This window comes from Scyliorhinus torazame, chromosome 18 (genome assembly GCF_047496885.1).
Source record: "Scyliorhinus torazame isolate Kashiwa2021f chromosome 18, sScyTor2.1, whole genome shotgun sequence".
In the NCBI taxonomy this organism is placed as follows: Eukaryota; Metazoa; Chordata; class Chondrichthyes; order Carcharhiniformes; family Scyliorhinidae; genus Scyliorhinus; species Scyliorhinus torazame.
Genome location: NC_092724.1, coordinates 121,606,829 through 121,624,574, shown reverse-complemented (window position 1 = coordinate 121,624,574; position 17,746 = coordinate 121,606,829). Strand labels below are relative to the sequence as shown.

Below are 17,746 nucleotides of genomic sequence, written 5' to 3'. Positions count from 1 at the left end.
GCTCTCGCAACTAACGAGGTTAATTCCTCATTTGCAATAGCCTGCAGCTGTGAAGCTAGCGGCTGCTCACAGTCAAAGGGAGTGAAATTGAATTTCAGAATAGAAGCCGCCGCAGGGCTGTGGCCTGGAAGAGTTTGGTAGGACAGACCGGCTGAGGCTGTGGTTGCCCCTGTTCAGGGTCTCCATAATATTTAAAGATGGCTCAAAGGCCTCACAGATGAACCCTTCCCAGCACTGGGACAGCAGCTCCGGTGCCCTTGAGTTGCATGCCGTAAAATTGAAATGGCTACTCACATCCTCACTTCCCCTCAGTAGCCACTGCGCCAGCTTCATTTTTTTGAGAAGGGGTACTAAACGACACTCGCGTGAGTTCCCATTGGGGTGTCCGGTAATTCATGGGAGGCCGCTGGACTCTACTTCAATCTTGTTAATGAGATTGAAACGAATGCAAATGAGGGTTAATGATATTCTCGCCATTTTGGAGCTTGATCCGGAATTCGCCATCGGGAGCATGCCAGGTGAATCGCATAATGGTTCACCCGGCGCACCCCAATCCGCGCCGGGCGCAGCGTGGTCACTGAATCAGGCCCGAGATTAAAAGAGAGATAGTAACATTACACAAAAGTCAACTTGAAATCTGACATTTTTATCGACAAATTTTCCAGCTGAAATTATGACTGAATGGACCTCCACATTCTTTTATTATTTTCAGTGCCAGAGAGTTGATTGGCGGTAATTACAACTGGCAGGAGTTTACAGTGATCACACTGTTAAAAGGGGACTTGAAATGACTAGACTTTACTTTCTGTGGTGAACTTAGTTTGGATCTACAGACAACAACGTCATGCCATTCAATGCATGTCAATAGAGAGGCAGACAGAAAGATGCCATTTTTGTGAACGCAACAGCACAACTCGGACAGCAACTTCTCAGTGTGTACATTCAACTGCGCTACTGAATCTCATCTGAAGTGGCATCACCGTCTATACACAAATAATGAAAAATGAGTTGTACAATGAGCTGGATTTTACAATCAGCAGTGAAGGAATGACACTCAAAGAATGGTGCCCACATCGATCTAGTGATCTCTGTGGTCTGGATTTTCCCTTTCCTGGTGGCAGTTTAAATTTGTCACCAAGTCAAGGGGATCTTCAGGTATCCAGCAGAGATGGCAGCACACAACCAATCACAGTGAAGTATTCTCACTGACAGCAAACCAAGATATTAAAAGTACATAAAATCCTTCACTTTTTTTATTTAAATTTTCAAATAGAGAGATGAATGATTATGACTGGATTAAGTTGGAAGCTGAAATACCAAACAAGCATTGTTTTAAAAACTAAAAACATGGAATTTGATCAAAATGGTAGCATTTCAGGGTCAGTGAGGTTAGTATGCTGTTGAAAACTCAAGTCCCACCTCATTCAATAAGATGTAACTTGGAAGGGTTTCTGCAAGGCTACCAGTGTAAGTCTGAAGTTTTTGTTTATTCACTGATTGCGCCAGGACTGCACTTCGGGGAACCTCAACCGCGCACCCGATTGAGGAGCACAGAATTATTGACAGCAGGTTCTATTTTTCCACATTATTCTTTCCTTGTGTGAAGTTACTGTCAATTTAGAGGAGTAATGATAGTGAAAGCCGACAGTTTCATCAGCATTCCTACTGCAACATCTGGGCCCATGTTTCATACAACGCAAGTGCCAAGGTTTTTCTTGAAACCTCCGCTATTTGGGGTGCAACTACATCATTGAGACCCTTGATTTGCACAGAAGAGGAGATTATAATGTAAGTAACTCAGTAGATCACGGATGGCATTCCAAGCCATTTATCTTACTTTTCGTAGTCTCCCACAGACAACACCGTCAATCACATAGTTGTCACTTTAGACATCAAAATAAGAACACTGGTGGCTTCGCTGGTAGGTTTATTAGCTCAATATATGTATTTTTAAAGTTGTTCAAACATTTGAAAAAGAGCCAGTTAAGTAAACCGAACAGTGTTCACTATTATTTACAGGGAAATCAGATAGCAATTTTTGACCGTTTAAATGTAGGAATCAAGAAATTGATGTCAGAGATGTAACAGTCCTCCAAAAGCTTCCCAAAACCAGTTTCTTGCTGTCTGATTCGTCAGTCAGGATAAGTCAGACAGCAACCAAACCAAAGTCACCAGAGAAAATTAGGGGTTTTTACAATCCAGTCTAAATATTCTTTTAACTGCATGGCAAATATTATTTATTGGCAATCAACCTCTCTAGCACTGAAAATTAACTTTTGAAGCATAGAATCTCCTACCGTTAGATTTTAATTATTGTTGGAGATTTTTAAAACACATTTTTTTCCTAACTTCACAGCATGGTGGCAGAGTGGTTAGCACTGCTGCCTCACAGCGCCAGGGACCCGGGTTCAATTCCAACTTCGTCTGACTGTCTGTGTGGAGTGTGCACTTTCGCCCCGTGTCTGTGTGGGTTTCCTCCGATTTCCTCCCACAGTCCATGGCATGATTGGCCATTCTAAATCCGCCCCTAATGGTGGGGTTATAGGGCAGGGGATTGGGCCTAGTTAGAGTGACCTTTCGAAGTGTCGGTGCGGTCTCTCTGGGCAGACTGGCCTCTTTCTGCACCGTAGGGATTCTACGATTCTTTCCCTCTCTTGATTTCACTTTCAGCACCAGATTTGACATGAACATCACTCCTTCCAGAGACTTCCGTTTCCGATGAATCCGTATCATGAATGGTTATTCAACTTGTCTGGTTAAAGAGGTACACAGTTACTTGCTCTGATGGCACAGGTCACAGGTGCCCAAGAGAGCATCACATGGGCGGCGCAGTGGTTAGCACTGCTGCCTCTTGGCGCCAAGGATCCGGGTTCGATCCCGGCACCGGGTTACTGCCCATGTGGAGTTTGCACATTCTCCCCGTGACTGCGTGGGTCTCATCCCACAACTCAAAGCTGTGCAGGGCAGTTGGATTGTCTGCGCTAAATTGCCCCCTAATTGGGGAAAAAACTGAAGCGGGTACTTGAAATTTATAAAACAAAACACCGAGAGCGTCACATGTTTTCAATAGTTGGATGACAAAAAATATCCAGTACAAAAATTCATAGAAAGCCTATCGCTACGTACAAGTCTAAGAAATGGCAAGTGCCATTTGTTCAGAACACAGCCCATTTACAGTCTAAATTCCCAATCTCGATGTTGCCATTATTCAGTTGAAAAGGAAACCATGTAATCTGGCCTGTCTATTGAAGGACTAAAGGTCATATTGCTCTAAATTACAATATCCTGAGGTCAAGTAGGGGTTAATTGCTATCAAACACGTCAAGGCTATTATGAGGGAATTTTCTATTACACGCAAAGTTTCTCTGAAATCAGCAGGAGATTAGTATTTATTGCTAATATATATTTTAAGTGTCAAAAATGAACCCATGGACCGGGTTTAACACTGTACACCACCTCCTTTATTTTTATTTTGCGCCAACAGGCAGAATTCCATTATTAAAACTTTTTTTCACAATTTAATATACTTTTCGCACTAACAGATAGCCTCTTTGTCAAAGATACTACTAATTGGTAGTTCTAACGCCTGAAACATATTACATCAGGCAAGTCTGTTCCTCACGTCATTTAAAATGTTGATATGTTTTCAAGATTAACCCAACACTGTCAGCTCTAAAACCAAAGAGAAAATGCTGGAAAATCTCAGCAGGTCTGGCAGCATCTATAGGGAGAGAAAAGAGCTAACGTTTCGAGTCCAGATGACCCTTTATCAAAGCTAAAATGATGTGGAGATGCCGGCGTTGGACTGGGGTGAGCACAGTAAGAAGTTTTACAACACCAGGTTAAAGTCCAACAGGTTTGTTTCGAATCACTAGCTTTCGGAGCGCTGCTCCTTCCTCAGGTGAATTCACCTGAGGAAGGAGCAGTGCTCCGAAAGCTCGTGATTCAAAACAAACCTGTTGGACTTTAACCTGGTGTTGTAAGACTTACTGTTCAAAGCTAAAAGAAAGAGAAAGTGGGAAATATTTATACTGTGGAGTGAGAATGAAAGATGAGTCCGAGCCACAGAAACCAAGGAACAGGGTGCTAAATAGCCACAGGAACCCAGGGAAATGGGGTGCTAGTAGCCACAGAAACTAAGGGAAAGAGTGCTAATGTCAGTCCCCAGAAAGAACAAAAGGTGTGAACGGCCATACAGCAGAGAAGCTAACATCAGAGGGTAAACTGTGTTAGTTGTAGGGGGGGGTGGGGGAAGCAAAGGGAAGAAAAGTTAAGGAAAGGGGGATAAGATAGGGGAGTGGGTTTTATATAAGAAAGAAATGGCAAAAGACAGTTCAAATGAAATAGGATGAAAACAAAGGGGTCGAGGTGGGGTAGAGCTGATCATCTGAAGTAGTTGAATTCGATGTTGAGACCGGAAGGCTGCAGCATTCCAACCGGAAGATGAGATGTTGTTCCTCCAGTTTGCGTTGTGCTTCGCTGGAACTTTGCAGCAGGCCAAAGACAGTGTGGGCATGGTAACAGGGTCTAGTGTTAAAATGGCAAGCAACGGGGAAGGTCAGCGTCCTGAATGCGCACAGACCGAAGATGCTCAGCAAAGCGATCACCCAGTCTGCGTTTGGTGTCTCCGATATAGAGGAGATCACATTGGGAGCAGCGAATGCAATAGACCAAATTGAAAGGGGTGCAAGTGAAACGCTGCTTAACCTGGAAAGAGTGTTTTGGGCCTGGGATGTTAGGCGATTGCATGGGAAGGTGCCATAGGTGATGGGAGAGATGTTGGGAATGGGGGGGGGGGGGGGGGGGGGGGAGTGGACTAGATCATCTCGGAGGGAATGGTCTCTGTGCAATGCTGACAGAGGGAGTGAAAAATGATGTGTTTGGTGGTGGCATCACGTTGGAGTTGGCGAAAATGGCGGAGGCTTTTTTCATACGGAGGCTGGTGGGGTGAAAAGTGAGAATGAGGGGGACTCTATTCTTGTTCTGGGAGGAAGGGGAAGGGCGAGGGTAGTGGCGCGGGAGATGGACCGCACACTGTTGAGGGCCCTGTCAACGACTGTAGGTGGGAAATCACGGTCCAGGAAGAAGGAACACATTTCTGAAGCCCCATTCTGGAAAGTGGCATCATCGGAACAAATGCGACGGAGGCAAAGGAGCTGAGAGAAAGGCTTAGAGTCCTTACAGGACTGGAGGAACAACATCTCATCTTCCGGTTAGGAACGCTACAGCCTTCCGGTCTCAACATCGAATAACTGGAGGAACAACATCTCATCTTCCTGTTAGGAACGCTACAGCCTTCCGGTCTCGACATCGAATAACTCATAGAATCATAGAATTTTCAGAGCAGAAGAAGGCCATTCAGCCCATCGAGTCTGCACCGGCCCTTAAAACGAGCACCCTACTTAAGCCCCTAGCCTCCACCCTATCCCCTTTATCCCCGTAACCCAGGAACCCCACCTAACCTTTTTGGACAATAAGGACAATTTAGAATGGCCAATCCACCTAACCTGCACATCTTTTGACTGAGGGAGGAAATCGGAGCAGCCGGAGGAAACCCACGCACACATTGGGAGAACGTGCAGACTCCGCACAGACAGTGACCCAAGCCGGGATTCGAACCCGGTTCCCTGGCGCTGTGGAGCAACTGTGCTAACCACTGTGCTACTGTACCACCCTTGGGAAGACCTGATCAGTGAGCCACTACAACATCAGTTACGATGACTGGAACATTTGCAGTTGTGCACTCACGGTTGTCAACTTTATGAGCACTAATTTCAGAAAGTGATACATTAGGAGGGGCATGGTAGCACAATGGTTAGCACAGTTGCTTCACAGCTCCAGGGTCCCAGGTTCAATTCCTGGCTCGGCTCACTGTCTGTGCGGAGTCTGCATGTTCTCCCCGAGTCTGCATGGGTTTACTCCGGGTGCTCCAGTTTCCTCCCACAGTCCAAAGATATGCAGGTTAGGTGGATTAGCCATGCTAAATTGCCCTTAGGGTCCAAAAAGGTTGGGTGGGGTTACTGGGTTACAGAGATAGGGTGGGGGTGGGGGCTTTTTCCAAAGGGCCGTGCAGACTCGATGGACCGAATGGCCTCCTGCACTGTAAATTCTGTGATACTTGACAGACGTTACCCATTTGACGTCAACATTTATGATGTAGATGTACTTCAATTATTCAATTTCAAGTATGAAGTAAGTAATAATGATTTTTCTACTAAGCATCTTGGCTGTTATGAAATATCAATTGAATTTGTGTAGTGTGACCTTAAAATAGATTTTAAATTGAATGTTTATAATTCATTACGTTTGTGGTGGTGATTGCAAAAACAGAAATTAAAGCTTACTGCAGTGAAACTGCATTCCACAATCCTATTTTCTGTCATTATCTGCTTGCTAATGAATTTCTGCTGTTCAAAACCTTTTCCCAATGCATATCTTTGTACTGTAATGCGGCAGATTGGAACCAGTTTCGCACCTCGCAATTTGGTTAATTTGAATTTAACATAAAAACATATGACAGTCTTCAAATCCAAACTAATGCCATGTATTTATTTTCAATTGCAAGCCAGATTGTTTCACAAAGAAATCATGCTGTCAAATTTCATAACTGACGTCAAAAACTTTACCTCGTGGATTATTATTATTATTAGAAGCAAACAACTAAGCGTTCCTTCAGAGCTCTGCTGCTCAGTGAAGTATTCATGCATTCCTGCATTGTAAACTCCAGTTATCTTGAAAAGTGTTCCCTAAATGAGAATCTTGCTTTCAATTAATTGCATTGTCACCGTCTGCATTTGACCCGCAGATCTTGTGCTGAATAATGACACCGACAAATGCAAATTAAAGCAAAACACCACGGAAGCTGGAAATATGAAATCAAAATAGAAAATGTTAGCCTTGGAAAATGTTAGACTCGAAACGTTAACTCTCTCCACAGATGCTGCCAGACCTGAGAATTTCCAACATTTTCTCTGTTTAGTTCAGGCAGGTGTAAAGTTGTCACAAAATGTTGGCAACAGGGTTTCTGGATTAAATATTGGTACTTTGAACAGTAAGTGCACTGACCTGGTGCAGCATATTGTAAGGACCCTCTTTTAAATCCTTATGTGCTTTTTAAATACCGTCGTGCTGGCTGCTGCAACATTGCAGATTTGGGGTTTAAACTACAGACTTTTGTAACCCCCCCCCCCCCCCCCCCCCCACTGCAAGCTACTATTTGAACTGGCCCAGGCATGCCCCTTGATCCAGTGTGCTGCATTGTAAGTCCCATGATGTCATCTTGATGGACTTGGCTAGCAGCCAATCAACTCTTTTGAAATCCAGGTATTTGACGGACTCTCGATTCTGATTGATTCTGATCTATTCCAGAAAGTTCTGCAAGGAAAGGAAGGCTGGCTCTCAGGTTTTAGTTGGGACAGAGTTTAAGAAGGCTTTAAGTTCGCTCTCTCTCTGAGGAAGGTGGATCTCTCTCAAAACCCCCAGTTGGAGGTTCTATTTTCTCCTCAGCTGAGCAGGTAGACATTCCCTGGGAGACTGTTTTCCAAGTTCGTTTTTGGTTGAATCAAGAAGCCAGCAAGTACAAGCCCTGTTCTCTGTTCTGATGGGTCTCTGTCCGAAGGTGCAGAGTAAAGACCTTTCTCTCTCTACAATCAGATTGACCCAAGGAAGTTTAGGCCAGTGGTTTAAAAACCCCTTTTAAATTCTCATGTTGAGAACTTCAGTTTGACTCAGTGAGGCTGGTAGTCCATGTGGTAGATGCAAGCTAGAATTGCACAGACCTGAGAGTCAATCTGGTGAAAGACTGTGCAGATGAAGTTGACTCTCCAGAGGAATTCCTGCAGCCCACAAGATCTAAGTAAAGGCAGATATTGGGATACTCAAACCAACCAATGGTTTTCAACACCTCACATTCTGAGAAGATCACCTCCCACAAAGACCGCTACCTCAGCAGCGAAGATTCTCCTCTCTCGTTACACTTAATCCCCATTATTTCCATCCTTCCCCTTCCCCACCGTGTGTTTGCCTTGTATGTATGTGGGTGGAGGGTGGGATGGTGTTCGGGGAGTAATTAGATCAGCAGATCGTTGCTCTATTATCGCCATTACATGTTTAACTCTTATTGTAAATAAACAGTTCTTTTGTTTTTTTACTTACAAATCTGGTGCCTTTAAGTCATTGGAGCAGTCAAGGGTCAAAGATCTCAGGGAAATACACAAACTATTGGTTAATTCACTTATGTCGGGACTCTGGGGTCTGTGGGGTTGGAATTGCCTGCACACTCGCCCAGGGTGTCGGAACAACATCAAAATTCTTATGGCCTCTTTGCAGAACAAGCACCAATTGTTCCCTGTATATTTTCTTTCTTTTTCCACTCCTGCCCCATTCTTTTCTTATTTTTCAAACCAGTTTATGTAGCGCTGCCTAAAACAAAACCTAGTTGCAGTGAATCTGCCAATTATTTTTGTTTTCAACAACAATGTATGACTTCACTTTGACTCGGTCATCAAATAACTTTTTGACGGTTATTATTCAGTCTGTGCTTGATTATTGTCTATTGTTACTGTAGATTTCACATACTATGCTCATCACCTGCTTTGTCCTTTGCGGTTGGGGGTGGGGGGTGGGGGAGCTGACTGGCGGTGATTTAACCTGAGGATCACCACACCGCAGGCAAGGGGTGAGACCTTCCTGAATCAACTCAGCCGGTATGGGAATTGAACCCGAGCTGAAGGCCCGTACCAACAGTTATTTTACTGGCTTCTATGGCTTTTTCTTACACGGAATTTGTAGTCAGGTCATGATTTATTTGTCATGAACCATTTCCTGTCTTGATTACGGCTTTGTTTTGAAGACACATTTAAGTAACACTAAGGTTATTACCAAAAGGAAAAACCAGTAGGACTTAGAAAAGAAGCGTACCAGTAAAATGTGCCTGAACCGATCTTGTAGACGTTAGTATGGAACTGTACAAACATGTAAACATTTTAATTAGGAGCAGGAGGAGGTCAGGCCCATGGCCTGCTCCACCATTCAATAAGATCATGGCTGATCTCATTTTAAGTTCAAGTCCACATTCCTGCCTTCCCTCCCGTGACCGTTCACCTTCTTGCTCATCAAAATTCTATTCTCCCTCCACCTTAAAGATATTCAAAGACTCTGCCTCAATCACCTCTTGAGGAAGAGAATTGCAAAGACTCACTACTCTCGGAATTCTTTTCCTCATCTGTCCTTAAATGGGCAACCCCTTATTTTTAAACAGTGACCCCTAGTTCTAGATTCTCCCACAAGAGGGAACATCCTTTCCTCATCCACCTTCTCAATAATATCCCTCAAGATCTTGTATGGTTCAATCTGGTCGCTGTTTACTCTTCTAAACTGCCATGCCTACAAGCCTGGTCGGTCCAAACTGATCTCCTAAGACAACAGTCCACTCCCACCACTAAGCTAGTAAACCATCTCTGATCTGTTTCCAAATGCATTTACATTTTTCCTGAAATAAGGAGACCGATACTCTACAGAGAAGTCCAGATGTAGTCTCACCAATGCCCCGTATAACTGAAGCATAACCTCCCTAGTCTAGTATTCAATTCTCCCTGTGATTAACGGCAAGATTCAATTATCTTTGCTGATTACTTGCAGCACCTACATACCAACCTTTTGGCGATTCATGCATTAGGGCACCCAGATCCCCTCCCTTTCATAGCTCTGCAAAGCTCAGAGCTTTAATATTACTGATGCCTGTATTACAGATTTTTACTCGGATTTGACCATCTTCAACTGTTTCCCCCCCCCCCCCCCCCCCCCCCCCCCCCCCCTCCCTCTGGGTCATCACATAAAACGGCTGGGAAGAGGGAGTTACATTCGTGGAGTAAAGAAACTTAAAGTCATCTTTGCATTACAGGAAGATCCTAAAATAGAACATAGCATATAGAATTCCTACAGTGCAGAAGGAGGCCATTTGGGCCATCGAGTCTGCACTGACCCTTCTGAAAGAACACCCTACCTAGGCCTATTCGCCTTGCCCTATCCCCATAACCCCACCTAACTGCACATCCTGGGACAGTTGGGGGCAATATTATCATGGCCAATCCACCTAACCAGCACATCTTTGGGATTGTATGGGGGAAGGGAGGACCCAGAGCACCCACGGACACCCCACGCAGACATGGGGAGAAACTCCACACAAACAGGCACCTGAGTCCGGAATTGATCCTGGGTCCCTGGCGCCATGAGGCAGCAGTGCTAGCCACTTTGCCATCCTGTGCATGATAATCTGGTGAATTCCTTCCCCATTTCGGCTCAGAGTAGTGAGTTTTAGCGGCGAAGAGTGAAGCCCGTTGACGATTAATGTGATAAAAAACAAAATACTGGGGATGCTGGAAGTCTGAAATGAAAACCGAAGATACAACATTTTCTGTTGTCAATGATTAACGTGGCTTGGCCATATCTGGTGGTGGGGTGGCTAAACTGATTGCGTGCCAGTTGTGCCCAAGTCTTCACCCCTTGGATTTGGGGCAAACATGAGAACCATACTGAGGGAATGACTGTGACTAAGGGTAAAGGTGAGGGGAGCAGTTGATCAAATGAGGCAGCTGCAAATAATATGTCAGTGACTCCAAAGAAACACAGTTGTATCCATCTCCTAGCATCAACCTAGATTTTGTTCAAAGTATCACCAGAAGTAGTGCTACCATCTTATTTACATTTTTCCAATCGACTGATAAAGTAAATGTGCTGATGGTGCTGCGTAGTTGACAATAATGCTGTTATCCTGCAAGGCATGAGCTATAACATTTCTGATTGTTTACAACTTGAGCATTCAAGTTTTATTAATTGTTTCTGTTTCTTTCCATTAGGTCATCCTTAACTTGTCCTCACTGCCTTAAGCAAAGCAACACATTTGATCCCTTCTTGTGTGTCTCCTTGCCCATCCCCCTCCGCCAGACCAGGTATGTTCACTCACACCATCTGCAAACAGTTACTTCATTTTTCTGAACATTTGTGTGTGAAGTGGTTGCGATAAGCAAAGCCTGCATAATTTTTGCATGTTTTATATTCTGCAATAGCCCATTGTATTTTTCACATTGACCTATCTTTGTTGTACTAACAATCTGCATAACCACTCCACGTTGATTATTGTTGGCAAGATGTTTGAATGCTTGTTTGATGTGTAAAAGGTTGAAATTGCTATTGCTGCAAATGGTCCCATTACAATGGAGCTACTAATGCTAGTGCAACTAAGTTCATTTATATTGCAGGACTCATTTCATAGTATGGACCAATTAGCTAACATTTTATGTTCATAATTTAGTCACCTGATTAATTGAAATAATCAGTTATTTACAGGTTGAGATTTATAATTTTACTTTTGATTGTTACATCTGCCCTTGGGCCAGCATGGTAGCATAGTGGTTAGCACAGTTATTTCACAGCTCCAGGGTCCCAGGTTCGATTCCCGGCTGGTTCACTGTCTGTGCAGAGTTTGCACGTTCTCCCCGTGTCTGCATGGGTTTCCTCCAGGTGCTCTGGTTTCCTCCCACGTCCAAAGATGTGCAGGTTAGGTGGATTGGCCATGCTAAATTTGCCCTTAGTGTCCAAAAAAGGTTAAGTGGGGGGTTACTGGGTTACGGGGATAGGGTAGATAGGTGGGCTTGAGTAGGGTGCTCTTGGTTAGGGCCGGTGCAGACTCGATGGGCCGAATGGCCTCCTTCTGCACTGTAAATTCTATGATTCGATGAAACCCAGGAAGGAAAATAGTTTGCACATATATCGCGCAGTTTGCATCCCGATGTGTTAACTCAGTCAGCAACTCATTTCTACACAGCGACAGCTTACAGTAACTTTTAGGGATTTTGGTCCATCTCTAATTGCCCTGCACCCAAGTAGGCCATTTCAGAGGGCATTGAAGAGTCGAACACATTGTTGTAGGTTTCGAGTCACTTACAGGTCAGGACAGCCGATTTCCTTCCCCAAAGGACATCAGGAAACCAGATGTTTTTTTTGCCACAATTGATAGTTTCACATTCGCCATTACTGAGACTAGGGCTGGGGTTTCCCCGCAGCGAGCAATTCAAGTCTCCGTTGACTTTGACGGGATTGGATAATCCCGATGGCGGAAGGGACTGGAAAATCCCACTCTAGCTTTCAATTCCAGGATTTAAATTCCACCAGCTGCCATGGTGGGATTTGAGCCTGTGTCCCCAGTGCATTAGCATGGGCCTGTGAATTACTAGTGTGTGACATCACCACGACACCTCCATCTCCCCAAACGAAATGAATGGCTAATTAATTTGTTTTCATGATACAGTAGCTCCTCCCTTAAAGTTGTAGTTGCGTTGCTGAAAATTGCGGCTTTCAACTTCAAATGAATCACATCTTCCCCTTAAAACCAATGTCAAAGCTCTCGTCAGGATCTGTGGTAGCTTCCTCCATTAGAAAATAAACATTTTATACTCTTAAGTTGAAATACTTTATATTGTTAAATTCCTATATTGGTGGATGAAATAAATTTTAAAATAAAAGATTTAGAAATGTAAAAGAAATTTAGCAACTTTCTACTTACGGTACCCCCTGTTCGCCTCTGAATCTGTTTCCTGAATCTCCTGCTTGCTACACATTCCCCCTTCTCTGACCTTCCTGGTCAGTGTGGACTCTTCCTCCCACCGATTCTTTGATTTGCAGCCCCTAACCCACCCCTGCCCACTCTCCAATTTGCTCTCTGCTGCTCCCTGACTTGCCCTCTTTCCAAACCTTCCTCTCGTTGAACCTCCTGCTTCCTAACCCTCCTGCTCGCCGGTTCCCTCTCCCGAATCCTCGCTGCGAGCGAGGTCTCCGGAGGTGAGAGGTGGGAGGAGGATCAGAGCACAGCGAGGGTTCAGGAGAGGGAGGGAGTTGGGAGCATTATACAAAAAGGCATGGATCGTAGCAGTCCCACATGAGCACTTCTGCCATATTGCGGAACACATCTGCAGAAGCCCAGTGCGCCAGCTTTAGATTGGAGCTGGATTGGGACCATGAGCGGCAACTCAGGTTCAGGAGAGGGAAGCGATGAGCAGGAGAATCCAGGATTTAGCAAGAGAATGGGTCCGGAAACAGGAGAGACTGTAAGTCGGGGTGTAAACGAGAAGCTAGGTCAAGGAATGGGAAAGTCTGCTCCAAAATGGCGCCGATTGGGTCACACGGCCCTACCTCAGACCGCAGGAAACGTCCTTAAAATTCATCTTGCGGCCGTAAAGGAGAATATGAGCCCCATAAACTGATGAGTTGAAGTGAAACAACTTTAAACAGTGCAACGTTAAACCGAGATTCACCATACTAGTTGAGGAATGAATGTTGGCCAGGCTGCTGGGTGAATTCCCTACTCTTCAATAAAAACGCAAAGGCGGCCTTCGCATGCACAGACAGATACGGCCTTCCTTTAATCTCTGATTGGAAAGACAGCAACTTTGATTCTCCGTTCCTTCACGCTGGCGTGATTCTCCGTTCCCGCTGCAGTGAATGGAGATTTGGCTGGCAGCGGTAGCGAGGCAGACTCGCAACGGAGAATCCCGCCCAGCATCTGCAACAGTGCAGGGCTCCCTCAATATTATTAATCTAGATTGAGTCAGCATGGGTCAGCTGACTTACGGAAGCGTAATGGGGGGAAATCAGTGCTAAGCGTGTGCTTGGCATGGGGGATTGGGATTGGGGGGTTAGGGGCGGGGATGGGGCACTGCTTTGCTGACTGAAGGGGAGCCAACTTTTGGCTACAGATGGAGAGTCGGGGTGGGGATGCTTCCGGCGGGAGGGCTGGAGCGAGCAGGGGGCGCGGGCACGTGGCTGGCCGAAAAAGGGTGATGGCTAGTTGGCAGGGGGGTGGGGGGGGGGGGGGTCAACCCCCCCCCCCCCCCCCCCCCCGTCCAGGCTGATCATGTGGAATGTGAGGGGTCTGAATGGGCCGATCAAGAGGGCCCGCGTGTTCTCGCACTTAAAGGGATTAAAGGCGGACGTGGCCATGCTACAGGAGATGCAACTTAACCTCGTTTGGTCAGCGAGTTTTAAGGAGGGGATGGATGGGCCAGGTGTTCCATTCGGGACTAGACATGAAGACCAGTGGGGTGGCAATTCTGGTCAGTAAATGGGTGGCATTCGAGGCAGGGAGTATTGTGGTGGAGAAGGGGGCAGGTACATTATGGCGAGTGGCAAGCTGCAGGGGGCCCGGGTGGTCATAGTGAACATCTACGCCCCGAACTGGGACGACGTGGAATTCATGACGTGCATGTTGGGTAAAATCCCAGACTTGGAGTCAAGTAATTTGATCATGGGGCGGGGGACTTCAACACAGTCCTGGATCCGGCATTGGACCGGTCTAAGTCCAGGTCGGCCCCGATTGAGTTGGAGGAGATAGTTAAGGGCCTAGAAAGTATGCAGTCGGGCAAGGCCCCGGGTCCAGGCGGCTTCCATGTAGAGTTCTACAAGAAATTCTCTGAGCTGCTGAGCCCACGCCTGCTAAGAGCCTTTTCCGAGGCAAAGGAGAGAGGAACCCTCCCCCCAACTATGTCGCAGGCTTCGATCTCACTCATCCTGAAGAATGAGAAGGATCCGCTTCAATGTGGGTCCTACAGGCTGATATCGCACCTGAACGTGGATACCAAACTGCTGGCTAAAATTTTGGCGACTAGAATAGAGGGACTGTGTCCCGGAGTGATTGATGAGGATCAGACGGGTTTCGTCAAGGGCAGGCAATTGAACACAAATGTGAGGAGGCTCCTAAACATTATCATGATGCCCTCAGAAGGAGGGGACGCAGAAGTAGTGGCTGCGATGGATGCGGAGAAGGCCTTTGACCGGGTGGAATGGGAGTACCTATGGGAAGCGTTAAGCAGGTTTGGATTCAGTGAGGGATTCGTAGGGTGGGTCAAGCTACTGTATCAGGCCCCCGTAGCAAGTGTATCCACGAACCGGCTGAGGTCGGAGTATTTCAGGATGCACCGAGGGACGAGGCAGGGGTGCCCCCTGTCCCCGCTACTATTTGCCCTGGCAATTGAGCCGTTGGTCATAGCGCCGAGGACTTCAAGGAACTGGAGGGGGCTGGTTCGGTGGGGAGCGGAGCACCGGGTTTCGCTCGACGCAGACGACCTGCTATTGTATATTTCGGACACGCTAGAGGGGATGGGGGAGTTCATGTGGATCCTGGGGGACTTTGAGAGCTTCTCGGGGTACAAGTTGAACGTGGGGAAAAGTGAGCTGTTTGTAATCCATGCTAGGAGTCAGGAGGAGAGACTGGGAGAGCTCCCGCTCAAGATGGTGGAGAGGAGCGTTCGTTACCTTGGTATACCGGGGGCTAGGAACTGGGATGCCCTGCACAGGCTCAATCGATCTCGGCTTGTAGAGCAGATGGAGGGAGACTTTAAAAGGTGGGACATGCTCCCGCTTTCCCTGGCGGGAAGGGTGCAGACGGTGAAAATGACTGTCGTTCCCCAGATTCCTGTTCGTTTTCCAGTGCCTTCCCATCTTCATCCCCAAATTCTTCTTCAAGTGGGTGAACAGGATTATCACGGGATTTGTGTGGGCAAACAAGACCCCGCGAGTTAAAAGACTGTTTTTGGAGCGCAGTCGGGGGGGCGGGGGGGGGATTGGCGCTTCTGAACTTCTGCAGCTATTACTGGGCGGCTAATGTAGCCATGATTAGGAAATGGGTAAATTAGGAGGGGGCGGCATGGGGGTGGCTAGAGGCGGCGTCATGCAAAGGCACCAGCCTAGGGGCACTAGTAACGGCACCGCTGCCATTTTTGCCGGCACGATACACCACAAGCCCGGTGGTGACGGCGGCACTGAGGATCTGGGGTCAGTGGAGAAGGCACAGGAAATCATAGATTTGTTCCGGGCAAGATAGAGGGGGGTTTCAAAGCTGGCACAGGGCAGGCATTAGAAGGATGGGAGACCTGTTCATAGATGGGACTTTCTCTAGCTTGAAGGCGCTGGAGGAGAAATTCAGCCTGCCCCCAGGAAACGCTTTCAGATACCTCCAAGTCCGCGACTTTCTCAAAAAACAGGTGGGGACATTTCCGTTGCTACCCCCTCGTAAGATACAGGACGGGTGGTGTCTGGCATCTGGGTAGGAGAGGGGAAGGTGTCGGACATCTACCAAGAACTGCAGAAGGCGGAGGAAGCCCCAGTGGAGGAACTGAAGGGCAAGTGGGAGGAGGAGCTGGGTGTGGAGTTAGATGAGGGGCTGTGGGCTGATGCCCTGGGCAAGGTAAATTCCTCCTCATCATGTGCCAGGCTCAGCTTAATTCAGTTTAAGGTGGTATATCGGGCACACATGACGATGGCGAGAATGAGCACGTTCTTTGGGGTGGAGGACAGCTGTGCGAGATGTTCAGGGAGTCCAGCGAACCAGGTCCATATGTTCTGGGCATGCCCGGCGCTTAAAGAATTCGGGCAGGGCTTTGCGAGGGCTATGTCCAGGATTTTGGACACGCGGGTGAAGCCGAGTCCAATAATAGCGATCTTTGGGGTGTCAGAGGATCCGGGAGTGCAGGAAGCGAAACAGGCTGAGGTTTTGGCCTTTGCCTCCCTGGTAGCCCGGAGACGAATCTTGTTAATGTGGAGAGACTCGAAACCCCCGAGTGTGGAGACCTGGGTTAGTGACATGGCTGGGTTTCTCAGCCTGGAGCGAATAAAGTTTGCCTTGAGAGGGTTCTTGCTGGGGTTCTCCCGGCGGTGGCAACCGTTCCTTGACTTTCTAGGAGAGTGTTAAAATGTCAGCAGCAGCAGCAATCCGGTGGTGGTGAGGGGGGGGGGGGGGGGGGGGGAGCTTAGGTGGGGAACTGTCTATTTAATATATATTCTCTTTTTGTATAATGATAACAGCCACCTTGTTTTGTTAAATATTTTCCTTTAATTTTTCTGTTATTTATTGTGTAAAAATTCTGTTTGAAAAAAGCTTTAATTAAAATTTTTTTTTAAAAAATTAAAATTAATCTAGATTATGTTCCCAAGGCATGCAATGACTTACATTAGTTTAAACCCCTAACCCCGGACCCATAGACAAAAGTGCTACTCTCAGCCAGGCTGGGATAGAGGTGTATAGGCCTTTGACCAGGAAACCGGACGGTAAACATCTACTGTTGGGCTTGGCTGGCATGTTTTAGAAAACACTGATGACCTTTCCAACAAATGGCAGCATTTATATCTACTGCTGGTGAACTTTCTGTCTCTAAAAATACCACTGCAAAGCAGCTGTTTTGATTGGCCTCCTCGGCCTTGCTTCATTCATATTATAGTACCTACTTGCTGAAAGTGCTCCTTGAATAAAATATAAATTCAATCAATGCAGCATCTTTTTCACTGAGGTCCATAGTTCACGTTAAGAAGCACAAAACTGCGAGGCAATGTTGAAATAAATAGTCAGGAAAAGTAAGACTTTCTATTTTTGATTAAAAGACTAATTCTCATCAAATGCACCAGCTGAGGAAGATTGTTCACAAGACTAGTATGAAACATTTGCTTCCTGCAAAAATGAGCAGTCCTCTTTCAGTTTGAAACATAAACACGAGTAACAGTGGAGATCCACCTTCTCTGGGTTCAGGGCACAGGTGTCAGTGATGTTCCTCAGAGGAATTCTGTGAGTACACTTGGTCAGTCCAGTGCCTATTAAGACAAGATTTCCTCATGAGAGGGTTCATCATCTGTCACAAGAGGTTGATTTAGCAACAACGGACAAAACTGCATGTGCACCCAAAGAGCTAATTCCCTCTGGCTG

General features: G+C 46.4%; 1 protein-coding gene across 1 annotated transcript in view; it reads left to right on the top strand.

Moving 5' to 3' along the window:
• Positions 1–17,746, top strand: part of usp43a (ubiquitin specific peptidase 43a) — a 601,867-nt gene that overhangs the window by 235,649 nt on the left and 348,472 nt on the right. Inside the window, exon 4 of the mRNA XM_072483264.1 lies at positions 10,857–10,949. Coding sequence (XP_072339365.1) covers positions 10,857–10,949 — 93 coding nt within the window. The remainder of the gene's footprint in view (positions 1–10,856; positions 10,950–17,746) is intronic.